The following is a 22890-nucleotide window of genomic DNA, read 5'->3' on the forward strand; positions in this document are numbered from 1 at the left end:
TATTATGATACACACCATAATGTATAACTGCTGTAATTTTCTCTGGGTTTTTTTCTATGTTTCTATGTTTTTTTTTATTATTATATATTGTGTAATTATGCATCATAAGTGCAAAGTGTAAAAAACAGCTCTCCATGGAAAAATAAAAAATGAACATTATGTAAAATCAGTCAAAAAGTAAAAGGTGAAAACTGCACTAAACTTAAACTAAGCTTAACTGAAATGTTTCTCTCTACTATAATTCCATTCCATTGTGAGCGCTTTTCAGTCGCTCATTAATACAAACAAGCAACTTTTAATCACTATGAAAAGGATGTAGGCTAATTCTCACCTTTGTAATTATGTAATTCACACCTTGATTGACAATCAGCTAAAGCGATGAAGTGATGAAGTCTTTGAAGTGATGTTAGGAGATGTTAGGAGATGTTCTTTGCTTTGTAATAATGGACTAATATCGCTGTTTGAAAGGTGACATCTCTGTTGGGTAGGTAGGCTAAATGCTTTGCTGTCATGACTACACCTAATGTCTTCTAACTTTACAATTTGCATAGTTTACTTTTGACGTTTTCCCCCTTTACTTTCTTGTTTTGAAATGTGTGGTAAAGCACAGCACATGTAAACACATTAAATGAAGCATAATTAGCCAATTTATCTCAAAAACATGGAAATATCCTCACACTGGCAATGTCAGAATTCTTAAAATGACAATGAATTTGACTGTCAATGCAATTCCAATGCTAGAAATGTAAAAATAATAATACGTTTTTCGGTTCTGATATTTAAAAATAATGCATGCTATTTTTATTGTTCTAATCAGCTATTTGTATTTCGGCCTATTGGCAGCAGATGACGTGCTGTCACGCACAAAAATATAAGCAAACTCACAATCAAAATCAAGCACACCTGAAATGCTGAAGACTCCCATAGAGAAACCATTGGGTCAGACCGACAGATTAGTAACCTTGACTGAGACCTGAAAATGTATGTTGGCTCCCAGAGCTAATACCTAGGTTTTAGCTCAGCTGGTTAACACGGTCTTGTGGCATGCTGTTACGACTCAGTTGTGTCTAGGGTAAAGGGAAGTGCGTAACAGATTTGACCAACTAAAGGCAGGAATCTTGAGCGCGTTGGTGCGAAATAAAGGAGACCAGACAAGGATGGAGTGAACTGAAATAGTGCTATATTGTAAACAATAGGGGGGGGGGGGTGTACACACAACACAACAGACACACACAACACTAGCAGCCCACAGGCCAAGGGGACACGGATGTTGCCAAAGAAAAGAAAGTAACAAAAATCTAGGAAGGTTAGGAGAGGCTACTAACTGACCCTAACTAAACATCCATAACTCAAAATACTGCCTCCCTGACTAAGTAAACTACTCTACCCAAAGGACATCAAAATGTACATGGTTGGCAACCACCCCTTTCCTAGTGTGTCTAGACAATAGTTCCACCTACGTGTGAGAGTATAGAGGCCTCTGTCTTACCTGCCCCAGGGCCTGGACCATACAAACAACTACCACACAAAACACAATCAAGGTAGGGGGAAACAAGTGTCAGTGGGGATACACACATCAAAGTGTAGAACAAAGCATGAGCTCAGGAAGAGAGCGACTGGCATGAGACACACAGCTTAAATACTAAATGAAGGGAGTTGATTGGGGCCGGACTGGGATGGCAGGTGATTAGGAGGATTGGCAGCAGGTGCAGCAAATGGGAGTGGTGATGTCGCCCTATAAAGACAGAGGGAAAACAGAACAGACAAACCTACATTTGTCTACACATGCAGGTTGGTACCAGTTGGTTACATTGGTGCTGTGACTAAGATGGGTATGCAAGGAGAAGGAGTAGGTAAAAGGGGTGTGAGGTGTAACAGTAGTAGTTTACTGAACCATGTTTGTATGATGAGTAAGGGCCCGCTTAGGCACAATTTTTGTAGACAATGGACAATCATCTGTTATTTGTCTGTCTGTTTTTGCGTAAGTCAAACATACAACTTTTTACAGATAGTGTGCATAATCTGGTTTTTGTACATTTCATCGGTCTGAACGGCGACCAACCTTGCCTAAGACCTGAAGTATGAGCAAATGTCACAGCTTTAGCTCGGTGGGCTAACATAGACAACCTGGGTCTGAACCCAGTCTGAGTGCAGGCCAAAGGTCCACAGGGAGGGAGGATGATGATTGGTCTGATCTGTCATGTGAGAGGACGGGGGAACAGGTGGGATCTATGAACATAGCACCATGACATCACGGCTGTCATCTCACATATCACAGGAAAGGAGGACCACAAGTCTGGCCCTGTGTTGTGTGTGCATAGAGCGTAGAGGGAGACCTGGTGTGTGTGAGTGTGTGTGTGTATCAGGGGGACCTGTGTACAGCCAAGAAGGATCAATACATGCCAGTATATAGATGATGTAAGGCCACCCGTCCCAATACCCAGCAATGACACCCATGTCTCCCTGCTCAACAGAAACACACACACGTCTTGCTGCACAACACACAAACAACCACCATCACACTTCAGAGAAAGGGAGGAGGGGAGAAGAGGCAGAGAGAGAGAGAAGAGTGGAGAGTGAAGATGATGGGGGAGGGGAGAGCAGGCTGCCAGAGCTGAAGTAGAAAAATCCGATGGTACTGAAAACAAAAGGAAGGCAGCTACAGTAATAATGGCGAGACAAGCACTAGGGTTGGGTAGTATACATTTGTTCATACCTTTATACCGTCCTTACCGGGATATACGGTATCACTGCGAAAAATAAAACAAAAGAACGTCGCATTGGGCTGGCAGGAGCCGTCTTTGCTCCATATATTTAATCTATTTTGAAAAACAGAATTATTAACTAAACTAAACAAATGAATAGCATAATATGATACAGTAGCTTAATAAGAAGCATCACACACTGCATTCATAATAATATAACTTGTCTCATGTCCTATGTCATACCATTTGTTTATAAAATATTGGTTTAGTTACTGTTATGAGTCTATGCTCTGGGAGTCCTAATTGCATGGTAGACTCTGAGGGCCCGGTCTGTCCGTTGCTTCTGGTCCTGCACTGCGTTTGTCACAGCCAGATTGAGGTTGTGGCCAAAACATTTGAGCCATGGCCAATTCAGGGCCCTGGTGGCGGCTGCAATGTTAGCTGCATTGTCAGTCGTTATGGCCGAGAGTTTATTCGCATCCAAGTGCCACGCGGAGTGCATCAACCGTGTGGTTTTCTGGAAAAAGCTAGTCTGTAGGCATTTTGACTGTAGTTTCCTGTCGGTGTGACAAAGTGGATGGTTAACGACAGGTATGGCGTCATGTCAGCGAATAGCTGTTTGAACCCGACAGCTGCGCTTGATACAGACAGATATCCCATCCGTGCAACTCTTAATGGGTGTTTCAGTTTGAGGTGTGAGTGTAGATGAGTTCCCATTAGTGTTCCCATCTCTGGCGGTTATCTTTTTCATCAAATCTTGCAAATAGCCTCTCCAAATCTGCAGGCTCTCCTTTATCATTGGGTCGGAACCCGAAATGCTTGAAATGCATTTTTTTAGGGACCAAGTCATTAGTGCTAGTCATCTTTTTTTTCTTAGGTGGAAGAGGTCATGTGCAGCACCCTAATAGTTACACTTGTAATTCTTTCTCCGACCACGCTGGCAGCGGCGCTGTTACACATTGTGAATTGACAAACAGCGCTTAATTTGGCAGCTTTAATGGAGCAGCAATTTTATGACGGTATTGAAAATCATACCGCATTTTCAAATCCCGCGGGATACCGTATTACCGTTATACCGCCCAACCTTAACAAGCACTCCACAGCAGGAACAGGAGATACTATAGCATCACCATACAAAACAACAATATCAACTAGAAAAATAAGTTCCAGAAGAAACTTTGTGGGCTTACAAAGCCTTATTTTGGTAGTGCTCTAAAGATGTTTCAATAGATAGATAGATTTGCTGGGTAGTTGAAAGAAAGTTACCTTATTATGGTAGCAGATAAATAGATGGTTTGGTTGGTTGGTTAGTGTATAGAATGTTAGAGATATAGATAGATAGATAGATAGATGGATAGATAGATATTCTAACAGTGTTACATCTGTGCTCATGTTCATGTGTTTTGTTAGGGTGGTTGGTCTGGCACACATTGGTGTGAAGTTGTCTGACTTTTTGACTTGGGAGACGGGACCAAGAGGTCACACAGGGCAAAATAAAACAAGCCCTCCCTCAAAAGTAGGTTGTTATTGGCTTCCCAAATCACAGTGGGACGATCATGAAGCCACAGTTGAATGTTACCTGACAGAACTGTTCAGCGTTTTAAGGAGGCAGCCACATTGTGTTTCAGTTCTCTGTGCTGCCTGCATCCCTGCCTGCCTGCGCACCTGCCCCCCTCCCTTGAAGAGACATATTCAGGACAAATCAGGCTTTCTGTTGAGGCACCTCCAGTATGGCATATACAGTGCCCTGCTTTAGTAATGGGAAATGTTTTCTTCTTTTGGCTCTACACTCCAACAAGCTTGGATGTGAAATCAAATAATAGCAAATAATAGTCCCCCTATTTCAGGGTACCCAAAAGTAATGGGACAATTTGACAGGTGTTTCTGGTAAGTCAGGTGTGTTCCGTCACAAAATGTGTGCAGGCATAAGAGAGCTGTCAATGTCTAGTATTGATTCTTCGTATTGAGGCTTTGCATTCTCCTTTGAAGTTTGCTATTGATGTCTGTCAACATGAGGACCAAAATGGTATCAATGAGAGTCAAGGAAGCTTTTATTAGGCTGACAAATCAGAAAAACCCCAGAAACATAGCCAAAACATTAGGCTTGCCAAAATCAACTGTTTGGAATATCATTGAAAATAAAATAAAACTGTCAACAACTGTCCTACTGATCAGAACACTCTCCAGGAGGTATGTGTGAATGTGTCAGAGACTACCATCCACAGATACGTCACCAGCCAAACTACAGATGCTTCACTGCAAGGTGCAAACCACTAGTTATCCTCAAAAGGATCACTTACAGATTGCAAAAAAGTACCTAAAAAGCCTGCAGGTCTGGAAAAAGGTCTTGTGGACAGATAACACAAATATTATGTACCAGAATGATTGCACATGAAAAGAGAAAAAAGCTGCCACTGGAACTGGCTAACTTTTCTTAAGTTCAAGTTCAAGTTCAAGTTTATTTGTTACGTCTCATACACAAGTGCAGGGAGTAAAATTCTTGGGCTCGGTTCCTTGACAATGCAGCATACAATACAAATAATACAATAATACAAATACGCAGTAGTGCAATGAGGTAGGACAAGACAATAAGTGACACAGTACAAGACAAGTGAGACAAGACAATAAGTGACAGTACAATATAAGTGAGACGGTTGGACAGTGACGACTGTCTTAATTGATGATGTAACTGCTGATGGCAGCAGCAGAATGTATTCTGAAGTGTACCGAAACATCTTGTCTACTCAAGTACAAGCAAATGCCTCCAGATTCATTGGATGGCGCTTCATCATAGAATAAGACAGAGATGCAAAACATACTGCCATAGCAACTAGAGAGTTTTTCAGGGCCAAAAAGTGTAAAGTTATTGACTGCAAAAATACCTCAAAACCTTATTGAGGCAAAAATACCTCAAAACAAAAGATGGCTGCAGTACAGGCCTGACAGAGCATCACCAGAGAGGTCAATGGGTTTCAGACTTCAGGCAATTATTGCATGCAAAGGATTGCTGACCAAATACTAAACATGAGTGCTTAATTTGGACATTTGATAAATCTGTCCCATTACTTTTGAGTACCCTGAAATAGGGGGACTATGGATAAAAAGTGGTGTCATTTATGAATGGTGAAACCAATATGTACACAAATACCATCAAATAAAAGCTGACTATCTCTATTTTAACGTCATAGTAATTGTTTGATTGCAAACCTGTCTATCTATCTATTTAACCTTCTCTCATCTATCTTACCTCTCATCTAACCTTCTCTCATATATCTATCTATCTACACTAACTATCTATTATCTATCAATTCATCCATCCATCCAACCAACAAACCATTACTTACGCAAGGCACTGTATGTATATATACACACGTGTGTGTATATATCTATACATATATCTATATACAGTTGTGTTCAAAATAATAGCAGTCCAACATCACTAACCAGATCAATCACTGTTTTTGGTATAAATTATATTTCTACATGGCAAATAATTTACTAGTAGGTGTAGTAGAGTAATAGAAAACCAACAGACCCAACAGTCATGACATGCATGCTGCTGATTCTGTGTAATTGAATCATTAATTGAAAGGGGCGTGTTCAAAATAATAGCAGTGTGGAGTTCAATTAGTGAGGTAATTCATTCTGTGAAAAAACAGGTGTCACACAGGTGGCCCTTATTTAAGGACGAAGGCAGCAAATGTTGTACATGCTGGTTATAGTGTATTTCTCTCTGAAAATCTGAGTAAAATGGGTCGTTCCAGACATTGTTCAGAAGAACAGCGTACTTTGATTAAAAAGTTGATTGGAGAGGGGAAAACATATAAAGAAGTGCGGAAAATGATAGGCTGCTCAGCTAAAATGATTTCAAATGCTTTAAAATGGCAACCAAAACCAGAAAGACGTGGAAGAAAACGGAAAACTACCATTCGAATGGATCGAAGAATAGCCAAAATGGCAAAGACTCAGCCAATGATCAGCTCCAGGGTGATCAAAGAAGGTCTAAAGTTACCTGTGAGTACTGTAACAATTAGAAGACGCCTATGTGAAGCCAAGCTATCGGCAAGAAGCCCCCGCAAAGTCCCATTGTTGAAAAAACGACGTGCTGAAGAGGTTACAATTTGCCAAAGAACACATTCACTGGCCTAAAGAGAAATGGCGCAACATTTTTTGGACTGATGAAAGCAAGATTGTTCTTTTTGGGTCTAGGGGCTGCAGACAGTTTGTCAGACGACCCCCAAACACTGAATTCAAGCCACAGTACACTGTGAAGACAGTGAAGCATGGTGGCGCAAGCATCATGATATGGGGATGTTTCTCATACTATGGTGTCGGGCCTATTTATCGCATACCAGGGATCATGGATCAGTTTGGATACATCAAAATACTTGAAGAGGTCATGTTGCTGAAAGGGGAAATGCCCTTGAAATGGGTGTTTCAACAAGACAATGACCCCAAACACACCAGTAAGCGAGCAGCATCTTGGTTCCAGACCAACAAGATTAACGTTGGAGTGGCCAGCCCAATCCCTGGACCTTAATCCAATAGAAAACTTGTGGGGTGACATCAAAAATGCTGTTTCTGAGGCAAAACCAAGAAATGCAGAGGAATTGTGGAATGTAGTCCAATCGTCCTGGGCTGGAATACCTGTTCACAGGTGCCAGAAGTTGGTCGACTCCATGTAACACAGATGTGCAGCAGTTCTCAGAAACAGAGGTTATACAACTAAATATTAGTTCAGTGATTCACAGGAAAGCTAAATCTTCAGGCATTTTTCAGTTTATACAGTAAATGTTTGAGTTTGTAAAGAAAAATGCAGACACTGCTATTTTTTTGAACAGCCTAATATTCCTTTTTCTTCACTTTCTGTAAAGTAATAACAAATTTTATAAATTTTTCTTCATGTTTTGATTTGGAATAGAATGTGCAGTGTTCCCAATGCATTTGCGTGTATGGAAATAAAAGTTATTTTGATCTTTACTCACTTTTTTAATCACACTGCTATTATTTTGAACACAACTGTATCTATATAGATATATATGTGTATATGTACAGTATGTGTGTATATATATCATCTGTGGTTGTCATTGACATTTTGTATTATAATGAATAGACAAAGCAGCTCTGTACATTAAAAGGAGGTTATGAGTACTGTGAATCTTCATACCTCATACCAAGAATTGTGTGTCCTAAAGGTCTATCGACAGAAGATATGTCCTTCCAAAACCCTCTTTCAACACCTACAGTACACTCTTAGAACAAAGTGTTCTTTGGCTGTCCCTGTGGACAAGAAACCCTCACTGGTGCCATAAAGAACCTACATAGAACAAAAAAGGGCTCTACATTACACAAAAACGTTTTTTTTTGGGTTCTTAAATAGAACGTTTTCTTCGATGGGTGTAGTAAGATGGTTTGTCCAAAATGCAAAGGAACTTATAAAACCATAGAGCGTCCCATAAGGCTGCAGCTGCCAGGACCTCTTCAGAAGGGGCTAGCAGCCACATTCACTTCTGTTCCCACACAGGCTGGTGATTTGTGTCACAAATTCTTTAATTTTGGATGGAAGTGTTGACTGTATGGTTCATGATATAATGTTATTTGATTTCTTATCTCATTTGACCACACAGTCCTCAGTTTAAGGCCAACAAACTTTTGCAAAATCAATTTTTGCTCCAGGGACCGGGGAGATCAGGTCATTTCTTGACAACATTTCTGTCATATTCACAAATCCTGTAGCATCTCATTAAGGCAAGTACCACAAATTATAACTTACGGGTGCTACAGTACCTAAACACTGATAAACAAGCCTTCACCATACTTCAAGAAAATAGGGGTGAGATTTACTTTGAAAGCAAAGACTATTGACAATTCCACATTGTATTGTAGAAAACCCACATCCTGCAGATATTTCCTTTAAAATGTTCAGTACTTAAAATGTACAGTACAATACAGTACAGTTTGGTTGGTGGACACATCATCTTCAAATTGACAGCATCAAATAAATATCTTACACCGAGAGTAGAGTGCCTATATAGGCCAAGTATTACACAACTGCTGCAGTACCACTGGCTTCCCAACAACCCAGACTCCAGACAACTTCCCAACAACCCAGACTAGCTAGTACTTAGTACAATGGCTGTTATATTCTTAACTATGTGACTGATCTCCAATATGTCTGACATGTGTTTAAGCAGACAACACATTAGATCAGATATGTGATATCGCTATCTACAGTGCAGCAGAGTTCATAATTCCATGGACCACATAGCTGTGCGAAATGTTATGAAGAAAACAGTCTTCACCCCCTCCCCCTCCCCCAAGAGGCCCAGGAAATTAAAAAATGTTTCCCCCAATGTCAGCACTAAAAGTACTAAAGCAATTCCACAAAAAACACATGTGCTGCATCAGATTAGCAAAGAATAAAATACCACATTAACCAAACAGGTTGTCACATGGAAACCTTTAGCCTACCTTATTTAACTCACACAAAGTCACCATAAATTCAAAGCGCATGCATAATTATACAGCCGGACTACATATACCAGGAGAGATACCAGGATTTCTGCAGAGACAATGCACTGAGGAAATTTATTGAGTGCCTTTCACCGGTTTATGGTTGTTGTGTCTACCCTCCAAGATGGGACAAGATGTTGCTAAATAGGTAAAGTGAGTTTCATATCAGGCAGATTTTATGCTATAGCCATTATACTGTGTTGTCTATGAGGTTAGGTGGAAGTTGATAGGATAATTACTCAATTGGAAACAGTGACAGATGGCAAGTCCATAAAAATAACTTGGTCAAGAAGTGAATTACAGTAGGTGAATGTGTGGCGAGAGTGGCAAACATTACAGACTATGAGGCTATACCAATAATTAGACAATTATCTATTTTAAAAAACAATTTGAGTGGATGTCTAACGTCATTGTTTTGATGTTTCGTTAATTTGTGTCTCAGAGTAAGGTTCTTTTGTATGTTCTTCTTTATTCCTTGTGCATAATTTTACATCCACATTTACACTCATTTGACCATGTAGCCTAGTAAGAAACACTGTGGAATATGGACAGGGTAGTTTCACTGATTTTACCTATAGAAGAAATATAAGTAGACTATTCAAATAATACTTAATACATGTGTGTTGATGAGTGCTAGGGAGAGGAAGTTAGCAACCAGTGGAACAGAAAAATCATGTTTTCCATCCATCCAGGGACTATGAAACCAGGTGACTGGTAGAGATGAGGAAACCAGTTGACTGGTAGAGACTAGGAAAGCAGGTGACTGTTAAAAACTAAACCAGTTGACTGGTAGAGACTAGGAAAGCAGGTGACTGTTAAAAACTAAACCAGATGACTGGTAGAGACTAAACAAGGTGACTGGTAGAGACTATGAAATCAGGTGACTGGTAGAGACTAGAAAATCAGGTGACTGTCAGAGACTAAACCTGGTGACTGGTAGAGATTAAACCAGATGACTGGTCAGAGACTAGGAAACCAGGTGTCTGGCCAGGACTATGAAACCAGCTGACTGGTAGAGATTAAACCAGGTGACTGATTTAGACCAGGAAACCAGGTGACTGGTAGAGACTATGAAACCAGTTGACTAGTAGAGACCATGAAACCAGATGACTGGTAGAGACTAAACCTGGTGACTGGTAGAGACTATGAAACCAGGTGTCTGGCCAGGACTATGAAACCAGCTGACTGGTAGAGACTAAACCAGGTGACTGGTAGAGGCTAGGAAAGAAGGTGACTGGTAGAGAATAAACCAGGTGGCTGATAGAAATTAAACCAGGTGACTGGTAGAGACCATGAAACCAGGTGACTGGTAGAGACTAAACCAGGTGACTGGTAGAGATTAAACCAGGTGACTGGCAGAGACTAAATCAGGTGACTGGAAGAGACTAGGAAGCCAGTTGATTGGTAGAGACTAGGAAAGCAGGTGACTGTTAGAGACTAAACCAGATGACTGGTAGAGACTAAACCAGCTGACTAGTAGAGACCATGAAACCAGGTGACTGGTAGAGACTAAACCAGGTGAGTGATTTAGACCATGAAACCAGGTGACTGGTAGAGACTAAACCAGGTGACTGGTAGAGGCCATGAAACTGGGTGACTGGTAGAGACTAGGAAACCAGGTGACTGTTAGAGACTAAACCAGGTGACTGGTAGAGACTAAACCAGGTGGCTGGTAGAGACTAGGAAACCAGGGCTGTAGGTGTGATGTAGAACAATAGATCAGATGTGTGACCTCTTAGGACATGAATAAATCAACCAGGTATCAGGAAGACACAGATACCAAGGGGACTACTGACGGCCTATCAGCTGTTCTGTCTTTGTCTTGTCTTCATTTGATAAGGTATCTGTCAGTCAAAAACATTGCCCCTCAAATTCTGGACAGTGTCACGTTAACTAACACACATGAAATACCTAATATCAATCTGTGATGGAGCAAATACAGCTGATGGACGTATTGGTAACACTTTACTCAAAGCATACAGTATAATGCATTATAATGTGTTCATAAAGCATGATCAGACTTGTTTAGAGGCACCTGCAGAATATACACAAGGCCTACTTCCACATATTTATAGAGCATGTACTGGTGACAACTGCTGACCTTATGATCAAATAAAGAAAACGAATTTACCAAAACATGGTTTTAGCGTGGCGCAACAGTCTTTAGCAGAAGCAAATTGGGACCTATCGTCTACATAGAGCAACCGTCCAACAGTATGTCCAAATTGACGGATTGAATGATGAACTGAATATTTCTGCTTTTGAGCTTGTTAAAGAGTGCCAAAAGGCAATGTTTTCCTATGGGTAGAATACGTTTCTATGCCCTTCATCCTTTGGAACCCTGGTAGTTGCTAGGGACGCATGGTTGGAACATTCCATACTTGACTCCGTCCGTAAACCAAAGATATGTGCACTCTGCTGATTTTGTGGCTAACGAGTTGAACCTTCACATGAACCAGCTGAATAATTGTTTTACTTTGATTAAAGCATGCTGTGATCGTTTTATATCATCTCATAATGATCCTGACATTATCAGCTATTTTCTGTCAGTAAGCCTCATAGAAAAACATGAGTTGTGTAATGTAAATGTAAGTATGATATCATGTTAATTTGGCATGCATGCTATTCTCTATTGAGTCTATTGGAGAAGGCACTGTTAATTGTTAGGCTGTGGCAGTAAAAGATGAAATTACTTGCTGTTTCACCTGCGCTCAGGTGGGTGGAGTAGCAGTAATAGAGGTGTGTTCATGATAATAAGCAGGTCAAGTGCCATCAGATGTGCTGAGAATTCTGGCCTTGAAAATAACACAAATATTTCAGACACACCCCTGCCAGCACCTGTGTACTAAGAAGCCGTTAAAATAGAGCCCAGAATGTTGTTCCTGGGTAATATCCAACAGAACTGGATGGATTACTGTCAAATGTACCCAAAAGACCCCATCACATCCCCAGAGTCCAGGACACACAAACTAGGGAACATACTGTATCAACCAGATACTTGGTTTTTGAGACAGGAAAGTGATAATGCCAAGCCTACTCTGGTAGTGGTAGATGGTAAGAGTGTAGAGAGAGAGAGAGAGAGAGAGAGAGAGAGAGAGAGAGAGAGAGAGAGAGAGAGAGAGAGAGAGAGAGAGAGAGAGAGAGAGAGAGAGAGAGAGAGAGAGAGAGAGAGAGAGAGAGAGAGAGAGAGAGAGAGAGAGAGAGAGAGAGAGAGAGAGAGAGAGAGAGAGAGAGAGAGAGAGAGAGAGAGAGAGAGAGAGAGAGAGAGCTGATGGTGGTAATACAACATAGGAATTGACTTCATGAAGGTCATATTATTTGTCTCACTGTGACAAATGTAAACTGGCACCATTCAGACAGCTAAACAGCACTGATCATCAATAAGAACAATAATAATATAATATATGCCATAACGCTTATCCAAAGTGGCTTACATAACAGTGGGTGCATACACATTGTATATGGTCCCCCAACCTGAACACTGCTATTACCCTGCTCTACTGAGCCACACTAATAGCACTAATCATCAACAACAGCTAGTTCAGTGATCTTACATCATATGAAATCAACTAGATTAACGCTGTTGAGCCATAGTCAGCATTAGCATGTAACAGATTTAGTTTCAGACAGCTCTGTAGTATCACACGACCAACAACATTCCTTAGACAACTATGTTGTCCAAGCCCCTTCCCTCAAACAGAAGGGCCCAGAGTAAAAAAACCCAAACACTTTTATCTTTAAAACCATAATCACCATCATCATCATCATCATCATCATCATCAGACATTTCCCAGAATTCTGCAGTGCCAAGACAACAGCAGCCAGCTCAATGGTTCCAGACATGTTTAGCAGGTCTCAGTTGTGACCTGTCACCCAGATGGTCGTCCTTGCATTATTAGCCTGTGTTCAACCCTCTTCCATGATGTATTAGCATCACATTCATCACTCTGGATCTGGTAGACCACTCTGGCTCTGGTAGTATATCTGGTAGGCTATATCTGGTAGGCTATATATGATAGTCTATCTCTGGTAGTCTATGTCTGGTAATCTACCTCTGGTAGTCCATCTAATAGTCTATATCTGGTAGTCTATCTTGTCAGATTCTTGTCATGGCTGTTGTAAAGAGACTAGTAGGAGACCAGTCCTCATGAAAATATCACTCCACCTTTATTTATTTTTATTCCACTAGGTTAAGTCTCATCGAGAAAAAAATCCAATGTAATACATATACATTACGAGCGTTTTCTTTCCAGTGTTTAACCCTACAGCATACAGCAACGGCATGACAACGAAGCAGCCTTGTGCGCAAATTCGTTCCTGACACTGACTGCCCACTAGCCACCAAAGCAAAAGTGGAGATACATTTGCAAAGCTAACTTCAGTGAGATAGCTAGCTAGCTAGCAAACCATCTGTGTGGGCTCTAAATGTTTTACATCAGCCTGTCAACACTTTTAATTCAGCTCGTAACCATCCAGATAGCAACTGTTGTTGTTAGCCAGCCTGACGTAATGAACGCAATATTATTTATTAGTTACCTCGGGGTGGCAATCGCAAGGCACTATGTGCAGCACAGATTGTATCAACAATATATGAGTGCCAGCTGTGATCCCATTCCCCTTCTTCCCCTGGTGCACATTCGTGTACAGAGTGGAGGTTTGTGTGGTGGCCTTGTTGGCTCTGTAAGTTTGACACTGACAGTCATGTGGATGCTGAGCTCCGCTTGGACGAATTGATTTGGAACGGTGAAGAGGCTATTACTGGGACTCCGTGTGTGTTCATAAAAAGATTAATTAACACTCACTCGACCAATCCCAATCAAGTATTCAACAAAGCCGTGGTATAAGGTAGTAACAACGCACAGTGATAAAGTAGGCCTACTGTTATGTAGTATAACAATAGTAATGTACAGTTAGTGCTTTAACAGGGAAATCTGGGATTGGTATACATTTGTGGACTCCTTGGAGAATATTACTTATAAATGCCTCATGATTTTAGTTCAACTGTTTTACCCCATCAGAACCCCCAAAAGAGCTTGTTTACTCAAAAAAATTTTTTATAAACAATGTAATTGTAAACACACACTGTATAGTTTCAAAACATGGTTAAAACTATCATTTTGATCTCATGGATGAACAGTCCTTGCATCCATAGCTCTGTCTATGAATTTGAGAGCGGTTACATTTCTCCAGCCCTTCTTCCCTCATCTGAAAGTGGCAGAGCGACTTTGTTGTTGTTTTAATCCCAGATTTCCTCTTTAAAGCAGCAGGGAGATTGAATTATGGAAGCTACAAGCAAACAACATGCCTATAATAATATTGGCTGAATACTGCATCCTTGTGTTTGAATGTTGTAGTGAAGGTACTGTTTTCAAGAAAATAATTGGTTTTAATTTAAATTAGTTTTTTGAACACAGTAAATAGCATCTAAAACAGATAGCCTACAGCTTTCCTGCTGTCTTGTGGAGTGTGCTATTGATGAACAACAGCCAGGAAAGCCATAACAGCATTATTCCCTAGTACATAATTGATGATGTCACAGAGAAGGATTGGTTGAGGGTTATAGAAAATGATGGGCTTTAAAAAGGAGAACAGTCAATTTATCCTTAATGTTAATTTCCCCCTGACTTTGATCAAGTCATTCGTATGGTTATTGAATCATTCAGCTATGGTATAATGGAATGGAATGTATTCAACCAAGGTCCATGATCTGGTGAAATTTAAACTGATCAGCAGCCATGAGAAGAGTATTTTACTAAGAAAACCACAACCCAACATCAACCTGATAACTACACCATAGTTGACCACGATTCATAAAATCAACCTCCTCTCAGAATCAAACAGACCAGAACGCCAGATCAAATGATACCCAGTACCAGAGAGACTGGCACAAAGACCTAAGACGCCTATCTCCACAGCTACTCTGTTTTCTCTCTCACACTGGCCGCTGGTTGAAAATCAAGCATTGGGTGAATGTATCATGTTATCATAACAATCATTTGGCCAGGGCAGTTTACTGGAAACATAGCCCACATCCAACTCTCTATGCCACCAGTACCCTCTCCTCTGCATGCAACTCCCTGCTATTTCGATCAATTATGGAGGAAGCTATATTTGGAGTCATGAAAAAAAAACGGGATTCTTTGTTCTGCACACATGAAAGCAAGCGCTGGGTTGGCTTGGCTTGGTATACGGGTCGATTTACTGTAGCTTGCATGTTGGATGTGCTGTTATTGACAAAATACCTTACAATTATAGCGGGGTTATAGATAACATTGAAGGCTGGGAACATTGTCAAATGACACGTTTTACATGAATCGATGTTTTGTAGGTTAACGGGTGCTTCAATTCGAATTGCGCATTACATTGGAATGTTGACTGTTGTTTTGAACATTGACCCACATGTAACCTTGATATCATTAATACAAATAGCCATATGTTTAAATTAGTCCCAAAATACGGATAGTGTGTTAACCATGACATTAAATAGACAGTGATTTAAGATTAAAGGGGCACAATTAATCTCTCATCCCCTAACAGCAAAACACAATCACTGGCAATTGAATTTATGCAATGTATGTCACAATACTTGCAGTGGAGTATGCACCTGGGAAAATGATACAAATTATACAAGTGGGAGGAATTAAAGTCAATGGTCCATCAAGGCAGATGTCCACAAACAATCAATTCGTTGGACAACAGCTTCGAATGTTTTCTCCAACATATGCAGCGACTGGGTACATCGATTTCTTTTAGGTAGCCTAATATACATAATGACACTAAAACTAAACAAATAAAACGGTATGGCTACAGTAGTTGTTTGACGTGTTGTTTATGTGGTATAATTTTATTTATTTATTTAACTGACTCATAATTCATTTAATTTGCCATTTTCGTTTCATATCACTTCCATGGTAGGTAACAGTTCGGATGAGCACAGCGAGTTCCGACCAAGTCTTACGACATCCAAACGCACGAATCCGTTCTGGTCTCCACCAGCGCTAACAGGGATCAGCATACAGCACTGTGCGCTGGTGCCTTATACAGTTGGAAGGACGCTGTCTTGACGTCCAAATCAATTGCATTCCTTGCTATTCATGCTTCGGACCTACCTCTACGATGAACGTCTTCTCTTCACCACAGACCGAGACAACCCAGAATAAAATATGAAAATAGCATGTTTTCCAGCAAAAACCAGGGAACCCTGCTTTCCTCCTCTTCACTCCCATCCCCGCCATGACTGTCCCCCAAATTCCCCCCTCAGCACGCCGTTGATTTCCAGGCTTAAGTCCTATGTCCGTGCTTTATTCCCGGAAAGAAAGACTCTCCTTTATCCCCTGTTTTTCTCTGGTTAATTTTCACCGCAGACCAACCAATATACTCCAGCTCTCATTGCGCAGACTCTGTTCTTAAAGCGGCACAGCAGAAGCAGAGTTCAGTACCATTGAGGAGGAGATACGAGGTAGCCTATTTATGGTAAACCGCTCTTGCAGTACGCGCCGCAGACACATACAGCATCGGCGCTCGCTTCACAGCACCATCTCACTGTCACACATCAGCTGCTCTGCTACAGACTCAACATTTAAATATGTCATGATAATAAGCATGGCGGCTGGAGTAACCTATAGGCCGACCGTCTTTACTGCACAGTAGGTGCTAATTCATTAATGAGATTGTCGTCATGATGCGCGCGCGCACACGCACACACACAATCTAGCCCGTCTGCCGCTCTCACACAGGAGAAAGAAGTCAAGGCATAACTGCCATGAAACCTACTTAGAACAAAGGGTTCTTTGAGGATCTTTGTAAGAAGAAAGGGTTTTTATATCGTATATATATCGTTATTATTTGTCTTTGTTTTAAATATGGTCTCAGTGTCAGTGTAACCCCCCCCCCCCCCCCCCCCCCCCCACACACACACACACACACACACACACCTCTTCACCTCACACACACACAGACTGACACACTCACCAACTCGATGCAAAAGCAGTTGAGTCGACAGAAGTCTGATTATACCGTACGTTCCTCAAAACCCCAACCAACCTGGACAAACAACAGCACAGTAAAAAACACAAAAAAGGTGGTGCTGAAAAATCAAGAGACGAGAAAGTAAAATCCCTCGAGGCTGATGCAGCCAAATGTAGAAAATTAACAATGATTATAATGTCAAAGTGCAGCATGTAGCGGTAGCTGAGGCCGAGGGTCAGAGAGGAGAAGACTCAGAAAAGGACAGCAGCATTATAGCTGACGACTGCAAGCCCAGCACAAGCACAGTCAGTGCAGCTGAAGCAGAGGCCCATGAGGAGGGACAGATAGTTGTTGTAGGAGAAGAGAACAGCTGAGCCGATTGCGAGCCAAATACAAGCAATAGCCATACTTTATCATTTAAATAATTCATGATCAGCCATGAGAAACAATAATATTGTTTTAACAATTTTACTGTTACCCTTTTAACTCCCTATGAAATAGTATATATTAACTAGAAAAAGAAGTTCCAGAAGAAACTTATGGAAACATCTATTGGTAGTGGAAAAGGTTTGGATAGATAGATAGTTTTGCTGGTAATTGAGAGAAAGTGAGATACAGTAAGCAAGGGTTTAACACGAGCACACCGACATCGCATCTCTCCTAAAGACCTCTTCACCCCCACTACCCCCCTGTACAAGTTTCAAAAATAATAATAATAAAATAATCCTTCTTCTAGCATTGTGATTGCCTATGGCCCCTGGTCTGAGCATCGATTACTTTATCTTATGATGACTGATGCATACACTTACTTAAACAAATTTGTTGTAAGTCGCTTTGGATAGAGGCGTCTGCTAAATGCCATAAATGTAAAATGTAAATGTATACCTCAATATCGCTGCTGCAGCAGACAGATGATGTGAAGTGCTGCCGAAAGCCACCACAAGGTGGTGACAAGAGCTGTGAAAGATGTTTGAAAAGAGAATAGTTTGCCTTATCAGCTTGTTTTATCTGATAGATTGGCAAAATCAAGTTTATTATAGCAGCTCATGAATTACAGAGATGAAGAGTGGAAATTGTTTAAATATTAGGTTATTTTAACGAGGACCAAGCAATGGGACCAACTCCTATCTCCTCTCATACCATCATCACGTATTCTTTCACAGCGCAGAGCAACAGGGGGAAATGTTTTAGTGCACTCTGACATGAATAAACGTGAGTCGGGTTTAATAATGCAACATATTGATTACAAAATGAAGTTAGGAATTTTCCTGCGAGACAAGAGTAAAGATGTTGGGTTTCAGTGGGATTGAGACCAGATAAAAAAGTAGCCTAAAACTGTCATAATAGAGTACGAATGTTCACATTTTCAGCAAGGGTAGCCTTCTCTCATTCACACAATGTAATGAGTAGTAATGATACATTTATTTTGTATAGAGGTTTTTGAGGGATCGTTTGAAGGGAGAGAGCGTGTTCGATAAATTGTAACGCTTTTGTTTGTTAATCGGGAATGATTTGAGCTTGTTGTAAGCGGAGTTCAAGCAAGCACACAAATATTTAATTCCCCCATCACCTTCCTCCACCCATTTGTTAATAAGGGCCAGTAACTGGACACAATGTGCTTGTTTGTGCTGTTAACACTGACTTAACAATGTCAACACTGACATTCTTGATCACATTCCGGTTAAGGAGAGAATAACGTAGTGGTTAGTGCAAGTGAAAAACATGAAATGATCGGGTCTGACACCAGGCTGATTCACCCAAGTGCATCCGCCCAGACCCGATAAACAGCTCTGGTCATGAGAGAAATGCAGAAATGTCTAAAAATTCACCCCCCCCTTCACTCCAATTCACAACATTTTAGGCAGCATCACCTCGCGAAATATACTTCCTACATCCCTGGACAGTGGACAAATGACTTGTTGTATACGGGAAGGAAAACAGTGGAAAATATAACTTGTTTTATTGTCATTGCACATGGCATGTAAACATTTTTTATTGAGTCATGAAAGCTCTCATTTCAATCATGTGAAATATGTTCAACGTGAACTGCAGTGCCAAGCGGAAAATTATTGACACAAACTGTGCTGTTTGCTTTGTGAGCGCTCTATGTCCATATAGCCTACTGCTGAAATGCATGGAATCAACTGAGAAACATTATATCGCTATGAGTTAATAATATGCAATTTTGGGGACACACATATTCCATGTCTGACATCATTTTATGAAGTGTCCATGAAGACATGATTTGTTCTAAATTAAGGTTTATCCAAGGACATAATTTCGAATTTCTCCAACTAGACAATAATTTGTCCTTTTCCAAATTGAAACAACTCAACAACTCTTCACATAATTCATTAGTATGTAAACATATCTATCATGCTCAATGATGCCTCCTGGTGGTTGTTTTGCCGAGGTGAATGACCTGAAATAAAACTCACTAGTGCCGTCGCGGTACTCCTGTGACATCGACAGAAAAATTCTAAACTTTGGCCTACTGTATAGCTGCCACAAGAACTGGCTAACTGGTCTTAATTGAGGATTTAACTGCTGACAGGAGCAGCAGAATGTATTCTGAAGTTTACAGAAACATATTGGTTGGTTGGTCTGTAGAGGGGAAGTTAAAAGGTAACCAGTTGTAACTTAATGGCAGACTTACAGCTAATAGCTATATCAACATTTTAATAATTATAATTTTTACTACTACAGACAAGATGTTTCTGTACACTTCAGAATACATTCTGCTGCTGCCCTCAGCAATCACATCATTAATTAAGACAAGTTAGCCAGTTCCTGTGACAGATATACATGCCCAAACCCTAGCACCCCCTCCACCAGGTTTCACAGATGAGGTGGTATGCTGTAAATCTTGGGCAGATCCTTTTTTCTTCAAATATTCCACTTGCAATCACTCTGGTACATGACAATATTAATATTATCTGTCCGCAAGACCTTTTTTTAGACCTCTAAAGGCTTTTTAGGTACTTTTTAGCAAACTGTAACCTGGACATCCTTTTTGAGGTTAACTAGTAGTTTGCATGTAACATATTCTGCGGATGGTAGTCTCTGACACATTCATGGCTGGAGAGTGTTTCTGATCTGTGGTTCAATTGTTTAGTTTTTTGTACTATAGAAGTCTTCCATGGCCCACCAGCCTGTTTGTGATTACTTTTGGTGCCCTGAAATAGAATAGAAATAGAATAGAAATCATCATTTCTAAATATTATCCAATATGTACTGAGAATCTCTACTTTAAACACATAGTAATTGTTTGATTTCAATTCCAAACTTTTGGAGTATAGAGCCAAAAGAAGAAAAAATGCTTCACTGTCCCATTACATACGCAGGGCACTGTATCTCTCATATTTACATTTTATATGGATATCTTTTATTTAATTAAATTTATTTATTTGGGGGGGGGGGGGTAGAAGCACTGCAAAGATACTTTAAAGTATGTAGATTTGTGCTCTAAAATAGTACTAAATGGCCATGATAACAATCAAGGAATGAAGATTGCATGATAAAAAATGTTCAGTGGAGAGCACGGTTTTGGTCCAGACAAAGAGCTTTCTAAAATCTGGTGTCATGGTTGAGGACTGGCCCCTGCATACCATTTGTATGTTTATGTCACTGCTTCTCACTCTGGTGTGTAAGGACTGTACCTCCAGTGTCCAGGAAGCATCAACTTTCTCCACTGCCTTCTGGTCAGGTACACCTAGCACCTGTATCCAAACAGTCTGGCCATAACCCTAACACTTAATTATATAATCTCTATCTTCTCTATCGAGCACACACACTCCTCCCAAGACTGGGTCTCCCTCTCTCTTCTCTCTCTCTTCTTCACAGCAGCTCCAGAGGGAGTGTGAGATGGCATTCCTCCCCCGCTGTGCTTATGGAAGAGCTGGACAACACTAACTCAACAGCCTGGAGAGAGAAATAGAAGGAGAGAGAGAGAGGGATATGCAGAGAGGAAAAAATGAGTGAGGGGAGGCTTTTACTGTAACAGAGATGGTGTGAGATATAAGACAGAAGGAGAGAGGAGATGGAGGGATAGGAAGAGTTTGGGTGAGAGGAACAGGACGGGAGGACAGCAGGGAGAGAGAGAGTGATGGGAAAGGGTGAGAGGAGGGGGAAGAGAGGGGGAGGTGTTGCATGTTGTGACCCAGATAGAGAGACACAACGGCAGGGAGCCCAAAGCCTCTCCTCTCTCCTCTTCTTTTCTTCTCTCTCTTCTGCCTCCTACCATTCTCTTTCCTCTCCTTTCCTCTCCATTCCTCTCTACTGCTCTCCCTCCCGCCCCCTTTAGGTTTAGATGTGGATGTTGTATAACTAAATGTGACTTCTGTTAAGTTTAGTAGAGTTGGACACCTCAGGAACTAATGGTTGTGCGACCACTATAACAAGATCTGTACTCCCGGTTTTGGCCAGGGTTGATGGAGTGTGCATGTGTGCATGCATGTGTGCAAGGATGCTTGCTTGCATTTGTGTGTGTGTGTGTGTGCTAGCATGCACACGTGTGTAGCCACTAACACATAAAGTCACAGTTTCGACAAAGTCTTCTGAGGGAACAGAAGAGAATTTGATTGGTCAATGAACTTAGAGAGTCCCAGATGTAGGTAAGCATTGACCGTCCTCCTTTTCACATTAATGACAATCTGTCAGAGGCACTACCACAAACATCCTGGCCCTACTGTTTTCTTCTTGATAACTAAACACAAGAAAGATATGATCAGAACATGGTCCTGCAATGTAGTCTATGAAAACCTTGCATAAGACTCTTGCCTAACTAGTTGTTCTGCATTCACTCGTCTTGAACGATGCCCACCATATCATCACTTGAAAATTCATCAAGTGGCTCAAGCCGGCCTCAAACCTTAGACTACGCTTGTGTATCTGCTTGTGTCACCCTGTACGTTTTAAGACTAAGGTTGGTGCTAACTAGCTTACGAACTCAATGCATAAAATAAATGAGAATGCCTAAGATTGGATGTCAAGAGTTTCATTAATTAATCGGTTTAATAAAGCACTGTGGCCGTAACCCCCGCCAGAGCCCACTCTTTCAAATGAGAGAATAACATTGCAAAACAACAGCAGCAAGGGTCAGCCTTGTCCCATCCTTGTTCCCATCTTAGTATTACTGTTTGTGTTTACATATGGAGATGGATCCAGCCCCTCAGCTTACAGGTGACATGTCAGAGGGTCATTCATACTGTCCAAACTTTGAGCATGGCTGCCTGGGTTGATCGCATAATATTACGTTGCTATCTCTCACCGGCTGATTGTTGCATGTTGCTCATCTAGGGTGGGCACAAATTACCAAAAAGTATGTTTTAAGTGAGAAGTTATGGCTTGTCAAAAGCCGCAAAGACAGGAAATTCAAAAATAACTTTACCTATGCACTAACAAGATTTTCCAGCACACAGCTTTGATACCTGCTATAGTGCTGTTTGTTGGTCTACTCTACTTCAAACAACATGCACTTACCACTGGGCAGGTTTCTTAGGATTCAAAGCTTCTCTCAAACTGCCTAATTCATATTCAAAGTGATAATACAAATCCATATAGGTCAGGCTGCATATAGAATAATGTGCAGGTCAGTGTTCCATTGAATAGGTCTGTTAAAACCTGCCAGTCCTAAAAGTCAATCTTGGATGCTGATTTGAGGGCTTCTGAGCCCCTGTTTAAGATAAAAAGCTGAGCAAACACT

The 22890-nt window shown here is 40.9% G+C and overlaps 1 protein-coding gene across 2 annotated transcripts in view; it reads right to left on the reverse strand.

The window, feature by feature from the left end:
* mmp24 (matrix metallopeptidase 24) overlaps positions 1–22890 on the reverse strand; it is a gene marked incomplete at both ends in the record, with an annotated part of 184028 nt that overhangs the window by 23532 nt on the left and 137606 nt on the right. The window contains one exon of one of the 2 annotated variants that reach the window (XM_083668017.1): positions 16328–16432. Coding sequence is in view for 1 of the 2 variants with exons in the window: in XM_083668016.1 (XP_083524142.1) it covers positions 16328–16453 (126 nt within the window). Of the gene's footprint in view, positions 1–16327; positions 16454–22890 lie in introns of those variants that run through there. The other variant, XM_083668016.1, reaches the window with a different exon arrangement.

The sequence above is a fragment of the Argentina silus genome, assembly GCF_951799395.1.
Source record: "Argentina silus genome assembly, chromosome: 4".
NCBI lineage: Eukaryota > Metazoa > Chordata > Actinopteri > Argentiniformes > Argentinidae > Argentina > Argentina silus.